Source organism: Saccopteryx bilineata, chromosome 1 (assembly GCF_036850765.1).
Source record: "Saccopteryx bilineata isolate mSacBil1 chromosome 1, mSacBil1_pri_phased_curated, whole genome shotgun sequence".
Taxonomy (NCBI): Eukaryota; Metazoa; Chordata; class Mammalia; order Chiroptera; family Emballonuridae; genus Saccopteryx; species Saccopteryx bilineata.
In genome coordinates this window covers 403269135-403281557 of record NC_089490.1, presented here as the reverse complement: position 1 = coordinate 403281557, position 12423 = coordinate 403269135, and the positions used below count along the sequence as shown (strand labels likewise).

Sequence of the window (12423 nt, the reverse complement as noted above, 5' to 3'; positions counted from 1 at the left end):
AGGCCTGCGGACACCTGCCCAGGGTGCTCCCAGGCTGGACTTGGAAACAGGCCCTTGCCGTGCACCTGAAACCCAGAGGCAGATGTCACAGGTGTCCACCAGGCCTCCTGGGTGACCAGCCCATGCGAACGGCCACCAGAACGCGGCCTGGACGCGTGCTGTGCTGCCCACAGGGCTGGGGCCTCAGGACCGTGCCTCACCGGAAAGCAAACAGCCATTTGCACCCGAGGAGGGCCAGTGCAGCTGGCCTTGTTTATTTCCTGTCTGCAAACAGCCTGGGAGGGCCGACGGGGGACACCTGATCAATGGCAGTCACCTCACCCGGGCCACAAGGCGGTGATTGCTCCCCCTGAGTCCCCAGAGTCCCCTCGAGCACGAGGGCACCCATCCCTGCGCTGTGAGAGCCTTGTGCCCCAGACCACCGAGACAACGCAGAGACATTTATGGTCGTCACAGCCAGGAACGTCCTGTCCCCTGCTGGGTGCAGGTGAAGGCTGCAGCTGGACACCCCACCGCACACAGGACGGCTCCCCACAAAGGAGCATCCCCACACCCTGCCCACCTGTCACTCCCCAGCCCAGGGCCCCTGGCACCTCTGGCTCCCCGTCCACCCCAGAAAACAGGCCGGAGCCACACTGGGGCTTTACCAATTTTATTTCTAGGTTTTACATGTTTATGTCTTGTCTTCTGCTGGAAACGTGCCACGTACGTGTCTGTGCCGGAAAACCCGCAGCGTGCAGCCGGAAACAGACCCAGGGCCCCGCCCGCCGGAGACCCCCATGGGTGCGCGGGTCACAGGACAGACCCCGCTGCGCTCCTGACCCGCCACCAGCCTCCGAGCACGCGTCGCTCACCCCCTACGAGGACAGACTGCCCCTCAAGAACCCCGCTCACCCCCTACGAGGACAGACTGCCCCTCAAGAACCCGGTTTGGTTCAGACGCAGCTGCTGCAGCCAGAATGGCTGAGGTAAGCAGAGGCAGGTTCCCGGGGGGCGGGGCCGGGCTGCCTCAGGCGCAGGTCCCTTTGTGCGGCTCGGGGCAGCTCAGGTGCACGGCGGGCTGGCTTCCGCGAGGTCTGCAGCCCCTTCCCGTCAGCGTGTGCGGCCCCCGGGCAGGACAAACAAGATCAGCACATAACAACAGACCCATCACTCCCGGAACCTAACAATTCCAGACGCTAGTGACCGAGCCCTCGGTGGGGCACAGCACCACAGTGGCACGTGAAGACATACATGTTACAATAATAACAATAATAATAATAATAATAATGCAACTTTCATAGCTATACGCAAAGAATACAGCCATCAAAACTACTAGGGTGGTCAACGCCAGGTCAGACAGAGTCCAGCATGACGGGCGCAGGGAAAGGACACGACAAGGGCAGGTCCTCGGAGACACCGGTGGCCGCCCCCACCAGGCCCGTCGGGGGTCTTGGTCCGCGCGTCTGTTTGCCGAAGCAGGAGGCCGCGGGCTGGACGGAGCCCAACCGCCGGTCTACATACACAAGGCTAGAGAAGCATGAGGTATCGTGGAAGAGGAACCTTTTTGGAATAGAGCAGTAATCACATTAAGTCAAAATTGATCACACATACACACACACAAACCCCCCCCCCAATAATAACTACCAAAAAAAAAAAAGGGCATCCGTAATACATTTTTTTTTTTCCTATGAGAAAATTAAAACTAGAACATGGCAGTATATGACACTGTAAAACAACGACAAACCAACAACAATGAAAAAAACTGAACCCTCCAATATAGCAGCAAAACGATGTGAAAAGACAGAAGCGTCGTAAATCTGGTTCCAAACCGCGCTGGGAAGTCATCGGTAGCAGCGAATAAGAAACGGAGCTGCAGCCTGTCCCTCCTGGTCCCGCCCCCCACGCCCTCCCCACCCCCCAGCCTCAACCCGGTGGTGCCTTCTTACCACCTCTCCCTCCACCCCGCCCTGCTTCGTGATGACACAAAGGTACGCAGCCAAGATGGGCAAACGGTCTACTGGTTGCTCACGTTTGTAAAGGGGGGGGGGCTTTAGTGTGGACACGGTGGGGGGGGGTGACAAGTCCTATCCGAGCTGGATCCCAGGTACCCTAACCTTCCTGTAACTCCGACGCCTCTCAGATTGGATCACTTTGGGAAACACCGAGCTGGCCAAATCCATGTGTTTGCATCCCCCTCCCCCCTCCCCCGCCCCCACCTCGGGTATTTCCCCCCCCCTCTCCTATAAATTAAGGACCTCACTTGATTCTAAACTGCATCAAACCCGCCAGGGAAAGGCGGCAAGCTGTGTGCGTGCCTGTGTTTCAGTCAAGGGGACACTGCATCACTTTACAAATCATACTGGCCATTACGATCATCCTCTGCAATAAATAGTCCTTTTTCTTCTTCTTCTTTAGCCTCAACTATAAGTTATCTATTTTAGTGTTTAAGAACCTCCCTAACCCTTACACTACACGTTCTCTAGGTCCACCTCTAAGGGCCCCTACGTTCAAACACACACCAGCTGGCGCCAAAGGGTCCCTTGAAGCTTTCCAACTTCCCTACAGAAAAAGGAATGCCATCCTCCTGGCATCACCCTGGCAACATGAGAAAGCACACCTCCCCTCCCCTCCTTCCTGACCGGGGACCTCCCCTTCCCCCAACACCCCCTCCCGCGAACACCGTGGTGGGGACACGCACTGGCCTTGCTGTTCCGTCTGCACACGCGTACGTGGTGACATCCCAAACCATCCCATCGAGAAACTGCCCCCCCCCCCTCTCTCTCTCTTTCTCTCTCTCCACACACAACAACATGAACAAGAGCCCTTCCTACAACTACTGGACTGAAAGTGCTTTGAAATGGAACGGTTTCAGAACACAAGAGAAGGAAACAACAGCAACAATGACAAAACCACCTGGGTGGGTTTCACCTGGACGTGAGCAGGCTGCAGGCCTGGCGGGAGAGAACCCAGCACGCCTCCTAAAGAAAGGCAGGGAGCTACGAGAAGAGGGAGGTGACCGAGGAAACCACCGGCAGGAGGGCGACGCCAGGACCGACCGTGGCTTCTCTCTGAAAAGCGTCCATGACCCGGGACGCCGGAGGTGGGGGCTTTCCCGCGACCACTAACGGGCTACGGCTACCCTGGCCGGCCGGCGCGGACCCCGGGCGGATGCCCGACGCCCGCTCGGGTGGGTCGGAGCCCAGGCAGAGGAAGAAGGAATAGCACTCGGGAGATGTCCGACTACACTGCTCTACCCCGACGGGTTACGTCAGCCGCGGCCAAGGCGGGGAGGTTGCACGCCTACCTACGAGATAATAAAATAAACACGCACAAACAACTGATAAAGTGACTACATGCATGCGCAAGCAAGACACGGGATGCCTACAAACCGCCTTAAAGCTGTGCTCCTTAGGACAAGCACAAGAGTACGTTTTCTATCTAAAAAAACAAAAAACCAAAACACAAAACCCAAAACCCTCTTCTACTTTTAAAAAATGGTTTGCTGGGTTTTTCTATTTTTTTTAAATTTTTTTTATGGAACGTTTTTTGCCTTTTTTTTTCTTTTCTTGCTTTAAACAGAGAATCAAACCTAAGCCTCCCCTGTGGACTCCTTCCTTGTGTTAATTAATGCCTATCCTCACAACACAAGAGACAAACACGTTCTTATAAAAACTAGTTGATTATGGGTATAAAATTCTCTATTTCTGTAGCACAACCTCCCCCCGCCCCCCAGCTTAGGGTTATGCAAATAACTTTTTTTTTTTTTAAAGAGAGTTTTCGGGGTTTTTTTTTTTTCCTTTTGCTTAAGTCAGAGACGGAAGGGAGAAAGCAAGGGAAACAGCAACCCGAGGAGAAGGGGCTGTCACTTCCGCCAAGCCCGTCCCAGACGGGGGGGGGGGCAGTTGGGAGCCCCTGGGGCCGGCCCCCCCCCTCGCCGCTGCCGGCCCCCCTCAAATGTTCACGTCCCGCACGTCGGTGGGCGTGCAGGCCAGGTCCACCTCCTCTTCCTCCTCCTCCTCCTCCGCGGCCTTGGGGTCCAGGCTCTGCTGCTGGGCCTGGCGCAGGCTGGACTCCAGCAGGGCTTCGATCTGCTCCTGGCAGGCCCGGAGGCAGTCCTGGGTGGGCAGAGGGGAGAGGGGACGGCCCTCAGAAGGAGGCCCGCAGGGCGGGGCCGGCCCTCAAACAGCAGCCCCTGTCCGCTGTGTGAGCTGTGAGGCTGATCTAAAGCTGCACCCCTCCCTTCCAGTCCTGGGGGGCTGCGGCCCCAAACCCCAGGACGGACCAGCATGGGGCCCCGTCGGTCCACCAGTTTACTGTCCCCACAGCCCGAGGAGCCTACAGCCGATCAGGCAGTGATGGCCCCACTCGGGACCAAAGATCGCAAGGCTGCTGGCCATCTTCTGTGAAGACAGACGTGCCTCTCCTGCCCCACCCCCCGCCCGTCTGTGACCCCAGCAGCAGGGCCCAGGCCTCTCACTGGAATTCCTCTGCTGGGCTCTGATCTCCTGCCCCACCGCTGCCCTCGGTGATTCCAGCGCTCTGACCAAGGGCAGGGAGGCCCCCTGAGCCCTGCTCTGCGGACGTCACCTTTGCCGCGTCAGCCCCGCGTTGACCCCAGCCTTCCGTGGCGAATGGCCGTCAACAGTGTTAGACCGTGCGTGACTGAGAAGGAATGCTGGGTGGCCCGGGGGGCGGGCGGGGGGCTGGGACCCTCTATCCCACACGGCCTTGCCGGTGCCCTCCCACACCAGGCTGCCTCTTGTGGCCACCACCCTCGCACTGTCGGTGGGGAAGAGGAACTTCAGTGTCCAGGGGCCGCTCCTGGTCCCACTAGGGACAGACCGTCCCGACAGCTGGGAGGCACCTCACAGCTGGGCAGCCTCCTGGCTCCTGGGGTCTGAGCAGACAAGCTGGCTCCAGGCACCAGGGCTGCCCGTCCCCATTTCTAGGATCCACACTTGGGCTTCGAGTCTAGAATCAAGCCCTTTCCACCAGAATGGGCTTCATTCAGCCCCAGCCCCAGACATAGTTCTGTTGCCCGAAACACTGGATGGACCCAGGCTGAACAGCTTGAGCGGTCCCTGGGGACCTTGCACACTCCCAGAGCTCCAGGCCCCCACAGGGCGGGTGTGAGCACCCCCAGGCCCTCTGAACATCCACAGCACCCGAGGCTCCTCTCTGCACACCCAGCACCCGACACAGCCTCGGCCCCCACCCTCCAGCCTGGGGCGGGGCTCTTGACAGGCAGGTCTTAGGGGTGATGGTTGGCTTGCCCCCGGTAACTTGGGACGAGGGCTGTGTGCTGGGGCAGAGAACAGAGGGGTGCAGGCAGGGCCTCGCCACGACCCCCATCTCCTCCTCCCAGCAGTCCACACAGACCGGCAGACCCACCCCGTGCAGAGCTGGCTTTGGCCCCTTAGGGACAGCTCTAGAGAGAGCCAGACAGAGGGTCTTCCGTGTCTGAGTTGCGGGACATTTGCCATTGGGTAACCAGACTGACACATTTTAGCCTAAATGGATACCCCACCCCCACCCACCAGCCATCAGCTGAGAAGCATTTTGTTTCAGATCTAATCACAGCAGCCTCTATTCAAACAGGGGTCACACGGCCACTTCCTACTGCTGTGGACAGCATTCTGTTTGTGGCATTTCTGGTGAGCGTGCTCACCCGGGCGTCTGCCTAAGTGAATGAAGCAAGCACCCCCCGAGGCAGAGGGGAGGTCACCTCCGGGAACTGTCCACGTCTGTGGGCAAGACCGTGTCCTTTGGGGACACACAGGCTGACAGCTGAGTGCCACTGGCCAGAGGACAGGCAGGTGTCACCTGGGTGGGCTCCACAGAGCCTCCCAAACGTTCCAAGGTGGGTGGGCCACCAAAAGGCACCCCAGGCCAGACCTGGACTGGGGTCAAGGCGGTCGGTCCCTCCTTCCCAGGGGTAGACGGCTGACCCACCAACCACTCCGGTCTAATTCGGTCGATGCCACAAACCCTCGTAAATTGCTATTTTAATTCTTCAAAAGGAAGCAAGAAATTGGGACTAAAACAATGGCATTTTTTAGGAAGACACAATCGACTCTGGCTTTCTCAGCCCCTCACAGAGGGGCCATAAAAAACAAGGTTGTCCCCCCCGGGCCCACTGTCATGACCCCGGAGCTCACAGGAGCCCTTTTCAAGCATCTATTTATTGGCCATCCACATTGTGGCCCAGACAAAGCTCGCCCGGGCCCCAGCCCCACACAGCATTAGGGCACGGATCATTGACAGGGGCCGGCTGCGGGCCCCTCTTCCTGGGGGGCTCGCCCGCCTGGGAGGGCTTTATGAGCCCCCGGGGGACGCCGGGAGCCCGCAAGGACCCTTCCTGGCCTGCCCAGAAGTTCCAGGAGGTGCTTCTCCCAGAGCAGCTCCCAGGAGAGGTGGACAAAGCTGGCACAGTGTTGGTCTGTGACAGACAGACAGGCCCTGTGCCTCTCAACTCAGAGAGCTGCCCACCCCCCACCCCCGCATGACCCCAACCACTCACCTCCAGGGGCGGGGCAGCAGTCCCAGCATCCCACAGATGCACACAGCAGCTCTCTCTGTCCCCGATGCCAGGCCGCCCCCACCCCGGCACCCTGCAGCCAGCAGGGCGGGCGCGGGACGCAACCACTTACCGGGTCACACTTGATCACTTTGGAGAGGACTCTGGTCAGGCGGTGATAGGACAGGAAGCCGCTGGAACCTCCCAGGTGCAGGCCTTGCACGGCGGCCACCACGCTCCCAGCCGCCACCATGGAGGGCGGGTTGGAAATGAATTTCACGTCTGCAGCGGAGGGAGAGGGCGAGGCAAGGGGGTTGTGTGAGTGGGGGGCACTCCTTGGGATCCCCGTGATGGGGGCACATGTCAGGGCCTGTCCCGGCAAACAGCACCATCTCGGGTTGCCGCCTGGGCACAGGGGCCCGCCCTGGGGGCTCCGGGTGTGCCTGAGGCGGGAGCACGTGCCCTTCGTCCCCTCCCAAAGCATCCTGAAACAGCCCCTGCTCGGTGCCACCTGTCTGCAACCACAGCGGAGGCCCGGGGGGGCACTGTGTGGGAGGGGCCCCCCCGCGCCCACCCCCCTACCACGAGCCTTCTGAACGCGTCGTTTATTCACACAAGTGAGAAACGACGAAACCCATGCGAGAGCAGAGGTGCTGTCTCTCAGCCCCGCACAGGCACCGAGACCGGAGGCCCTGTCCAGCCCCCAGGGACCGCACCTGCCTGGGGACCCCGGCCTCACGGGTCCACGACAGGGGTACCCCCACGGGCGCCACAACCTGCCGGCTTCCATGTGGGAGGCCAACCCCAGGACACTTGAGTGACACCGTGAGATCCAGGGGCTACATTATCGTCACACCTGATGAGGAATTATTGGCGGGAAGAGGCTACTGATTTCAGCGCCTTAAATGGGGGAGTTGGGGACCCTCAGCCTGGAGCCAGGCGCTGAGCGTGACATCTTCATCAGCCACCGCAGCACAACACAAGGGTCCAGCGTGCATGTACGACGTGTGGAAGGCACCGGTGGTGACGTGCACACACGTGCAGGGACTCGGCAAGCCTGATCTCGGGGGCGCAGGCAGAGAGCAGAGCCCCCTCATGGCACCTTCCAATGGGACCCTTGCTCAGGCCCCCACCCCACACAACCTGTTTGTCTCTGAGCTTCAATGACATCCCTGTCATCTCGAGGGAGGTCCCTCTGTGACCAAGGGCCTGGCTGCATTTCTGCTGTCTCCACACTGCGCAGGCAGGGTGGGGACCAGACCGAGCCCCTCTGAGGGAGCTGGCCGGGGGTGCAGCTCCCCTCTGTCTGGCCTGAGGTCTCCCACGGGGGCCCACCCAGGAGTTAATCTATGCAAAGAGCTGGGTCACCCCAGGCGGGTCGGAATATCTGAGCAGAAGGCCTGGGCATCCTGCTGGGCCCAGTGCTCAGGCACACAGACCAGACCGGACGAAGGCAGCTTGTGAGCTGGACCCAAGCCAGCCTGCAGCCCGTGCGCCAGGCCTCTCCCCTCGCTGCCGGCACCCACAGGTCACACACCCCTCTCCTGGGGTGTCTGGGGAGCTCCAGGCTGCCCCGGCTGTCCTGGGGGGGGGGGAGGGGCAGGGCGTGCAAGCACCACTTCTCATATGATCTCCAGGAAACTTTGTCGTTTCTGCAAACAACATTTAGCTCCACTAAAGGCTGCCTGGAAGTCTCCGGAGGCCTCTGTCCTTGAAGGGGCCCCAGCCAGAGGGGACAGCTGGTGGGAGGCTCCCCACCCCTCCGACCCACCCAGGCCAACAACGTCCTTGGCTACTCCGTCTGTCCCCCCACGCCTCACTTGGAAGGACTTGGAGAAGTGCAGAGGCCAGCAGTCTTCCCAACTCTGGCCTAACCCAAAAATGTCAGCTACCAGAGCGCCCAGGCGTCAGGAGGGGGCCATGACGGGCCGAGCTGCAGCTCTGCCTTCAGGAGTGGGGTGTGGAGGACACCAGAGGCCAGCCCCACCTCGGATGAAGCGTGGTCCTCAGGTTGCCCAGAGTCAGCCCCTAACAAGTGTGATTGACAGCTGAGGCCTGAACAGGATGGGAGCACGGGTCTGGTCAGGTTCTCCAGCAAGGGAAGAAAGAGGTCACAGGGAGTCAGGAGAGATCTGGGGGAAACTAGGGGCCTGTGTGTGTGTGTGGGGGCCCGCGTGCGCCCTGGGTTTTGAAAGGTTGGCTGCGGTAGGGGTGCTGAGGCCAGGGCAGTGCCAGAGCCAGGCCTCCAGGGACCACTCAGAACTGTGCCAGGGGGAGGGAGGCTTGCCCCCTGCCGTCAACCACAGCAGGCTGCTCCAGAGGCCCCGCCCAGGGCTCAGCCAGGGCGCCCCTAGCAGGGCCTCAGGCAGCCAGGCTCCTCTGGTGGCCGCCCCCGCAGAGGGCCAAGCTGGCCGCCGGGAGCACGTGGTGCAGGCACTGCCGGCCTGGGCTCCCCGCCCCTGCAGGCAACCCTGGCACGTGGCCCAGCCTGAGAGAGGCCAGGAGGGGGCCCCAAAGCGCAGGCTCCTTGAGAACACAGGAAAGGACGGGAGAGGAGTGGAGAGAGGCCGGCCTGTTCGCCAAGGTAAACCCCTTTGAACATGGAGTGGCCCCTGCCTGGAGCCAAGGCCGCTAGACACAGGCTGACAGCCACCCAACCCTGGAGGAGGACGCCTCCCTCTGTCGGGCCAACAGCCCAAGCCCTCTGCTCCACAGAACAAGGGAAGAAGAGGGCTTTTGAGAACACACGAGGGGCCTGGGGGCCATCTGCTGAAATGGGGAAACTGAGGCAGAGGGCAAGCAGCTCCACCAGGGGCACCCGGGGAGGCCAGGCCAGCCCACCCCGACGCGCTACCTGTGGCACAGAGGGCGACGAAGGTCTGCGCGTGCTTGCGGATGATGAGTTTGCTCTCCTCCGCCACTGGCATTTTGGAGAGGAAGTGTTCAATGAAATCGTGCGGGGTCATGGCGGCCAGGTTCCACTTGAGCTTGTTCACCAGCAGCAACTCCATTTGCTGTGGAAATGGGTGAACAAGCATGAAGAGAGCTCCTGCGTGGGGGTGGGGGGGGGTCTGAGAGGGACCAGCGCCTGGAGAGAAGGGATGGCGAGGCTGGGGGTCCAGGGTATGAGGCATGACATGTGATCTCGGATGGAAAAAAAAAGCGAAGGTGCCGCGTGAAAAGGCTCCTGCTCATTATGCAGGTAATTCACACGTGGAGACAAAAAAAGACCTCCCACACCTGGAACGCACGCACGCACGCACTCACGCAAAGCCTTGCCTTGAGCGCGCGCCCCCTGCGCCGCTGCCGCTAGAGGGCGCGCGCCGCCCACTTTTGGGCCACGCTAGGGGCGCAGACGCGGTGGGAGTCGGAGCCAAGATGAGGTGGGGCGGCCGCGATAGGGGTCGGTGGGGTCCCACCCGCTCCCCAGGAGGCGCCGGGGCAGTAGGACCGCCCGCCCTTCATCCCCCTACGCCGGGGCCCTTGGACTAACGGGGGCGTCCAGTGGGCCATGGGCTCTTACCAGCAGCTCGTCGGGCCGGATGGAGTTGTCAGTGTAGATGCACAGCTTCTCCGCCGTCAGGGGGATGGTCTCCTTCATCTTCGAGGCCACGAACATGCAGGTGGCCCCCAGCAGCTGCAGGCGGCTCTTCTTCACGGGCTCCAGCGACAGGAAGCGGTCCAGGTAGTTCATGGCCAGCGGGAAGACCTCCTCCTCGCACTTCTGCTCCTCGCAGACCTGCCGGAGCACCGGGCCGTGACCGCCGCCCCCGGCCCCCGCCGCGGACCCGGCGCCCCTCACCCGCTCGCGCCCGGCCCGGGGTCTTCGAGCGCGCGGAGGGTCGGGCAGGGGCGGCGGGAGCTCCCGGAGACGCGCCCCCTGCCCTGGAGTCCCCGACACCCACCCTCCCGGAAACTGAAAGGGAAAGTCTCCAGGAGCTGGCGCGCTGGGAGCGGGAGCGGCACTGCGGGGCAGCGAGCGCTGTGCGGGGGCTGCCGGCCGGGGGCCCGGCCCGGGTGGGTGCCCAGGGGCCCGCCCGGACCAGGGACGCACCCAGTGGGGTGCGGGGCCGCGGGGCCGGGCGCCACGCTCGCAGCGCCTGCGAGACACAAAGGTGGCGTCCCAGGCCGCCGCGCCGCATTTCCCCAGACGTCATCTTTTCAAAAAATATTTTAAAATATTTAAAAAATAACTGGGAACATAAAAAAATAATGAAAATGACCGCCGGGCGTCCCTTTACACGAGCCGAGGGTCGGGAGCTCGTTACAGGCTCCGGGGAGACCCCCAGGAATTCAAACTCAGGGGCCTCCCTTCCCCCAGGGCGCGGGAGCCGTTTCCCTCTCGCAAGGGCACCACGCCGCACTTTCAAAAATTATTTAAAAATACTTGCGGGCCCCCCAGGCGCCCACTGAAAGTTTGAAAATGTGACCCGAGCTTCCGGCTCTTCCACACAGGTCTCCCAAGCTTAGACCCCCTGCAGACGAGGGTCAATTTCCAGCGTCTTGGGGGCCACGCGACCTTGCAGCCCGGCGTGCACTCCGGCCCAGCCTGGCCGTGCAGGGCGCCCCGGGAATCGCTGCTTGAACAAAGGACCCCCCCTTCCCGAGTGGGTCCCCCCCAAAATGCCCGCGCTCGGTCCCCACGCCCCTCCCGCCGGTTCCAGGCATCCGCGCGGCCCCTAGCAGCGGCCCCAGCGCTTTGCCGATCGCTCCCCGCCCCCACCCTGCCCCCAATTATTAATAAACACTTTTGCTTTGCAATAAAAGAACAAAGATGGCGCATAATACTGGCACGAGCAGTCCTTGCATACGTGTCCATGGATATTAATTTAAAAATCAAATATATGCCCCCTCCCCTTGGAGCTGGCGGCTCGGCCGCGGGAGAGGAGGCGCGGCGGAGCTTCGGGCGCAGTCGGGGCCACAAGGGTCGCCCAGCCCGCCAGCCGCACCCTCGAGCTAACTGGGGTGCGTCAGGCACTGGTTTCCCCCGAAGGGACCCCTCCCCGGCCGCTCCCCTCCTCCCCAGGAAAGGGAATTTCTAACGCCCCCTACCCCCTCCTCGTTCAAAAAAAGACCCATAATATCTATATATTTTGAAAATGAGATTCCTAGCAAGAACCCCGGCAAACTTCAGAGTTAGGGTGGGAGAAGAGGGGAGGTGGTGGCAAATAAGTGTGAGTTGGGGGCTACAGTTTGCAGGCAAGTGTGAGTGAGCCGCCCGCGGCGCCGCACCTCCAGCATCCAGGTGGCCACGATCTTCCGCATGGACGGCAGGATCTCCTTCTGCACGCACTTGAAGTAGGACACGGACGGCGCGCAGGTCTCCTCCGCCTTGAGCATGGCTCGGAGCACCCGGTCGTTGAGGAGGTTGGCATCGGGGTACGCACGGCGGATGGTCTCCATCTCGCAGCACAGAAGCTGGTGTGCCATGGCTGGGGCTCTGCCCGGCGGCCTGGGGCTGGCGGTGGGTCGGGGCTTTGCTGCGCGCTCCGCTCTCGCTCCTGCGCCCCGCGCTCCCTCGAGCTCGTCTGCCCCTTGCCGGAGCGCGCGGACGCTGCTGCTCGCTGCTACTGCGCCGACAGCCCTCTGGAGGGACTTTGCAACTTCCAACAAAACTCCCCTGTAGTCCGTCCGTGTGACGTTACTGTTGTTCTGCGGAGATCAAAGCCGGGCAGAGAATGGGAGGGGGCGGGGGCGGGCTGAGGGGGAGGGGGCGCGGGCGCGGAGCGCGGGGAGCGGCGAGGGCTAGAGTCCCGCCGCCCAGTTGCCCCCGAAGCCCGCTTTTCATAGAAATGCAAATCGCCCGAGGCAGCCTTTCTCCCGGCCGGGAAGAGGGGTGCAGGGAGGGCTTTTCCCCGGAGTGGGTCCCCTGGGATTTGAGGGGTAGAGTGGAGGTGGCTCCGCAGAGGGGGACAACTGGAAGG

The 12423-nt window shown here is 61.7% G+C and overlaps 1 protein-coding gene across 1 annotated transcript; it reads right to left on the bottom strand.

Moving 5' to 3' along the window:
* Positions 1-642: 642 nt before the first annotated feature.
* On the bottom strand, positions 643-12144 carry CCND1 (cyclin D1). The gene is made up of 5 exons (XM_066252269.1): positions 11732-12144; positions 10023-10238; positions 9354-9513; positions 6633-6781; positions 643-4097 (listed from the first exon to the last, which is right to left on the bottom strand). The coding sequence occupies exons 1-5, from the start codon at positions 11927-11929 to the stop codon at positions 3933-3935; spliced, it is 888 nt and encodes a 295-aa protein (XP_066108366.1). The 5' UTR covers positions 11930-12144; the 3' UTR covers positions 643-3932.
* Between the last annotated feature and the right edge of the window lie 279 nt (positions 12145-12423).

Excerpts from the sequence above, each read along its gene's own strand:
- CCND1 (XM_066252269.1), bottom strand. The coding sequence starts at position 11,929 with ATGGCACACCAGCTTCTGTGCTGCGAGATGGAGACCATCCGCCGTGCG. Across the intron at positions 10,239-11,731 it reads TGGCCACCTGGATGCTGGAG|GTCTGCGAGGAGCAGAAGTG; the intron begins GTGCGGCGCCGC and ends GTGCTCCGGCAG. Across the intron at positions 4,098-6,632 it reads AAGTGATCAAGTGTGACCCG|GACTGCCTCCGGGCCTGCCA; the intron begins GTAAGTGGTTGC and ends CTGCCCACCCAG.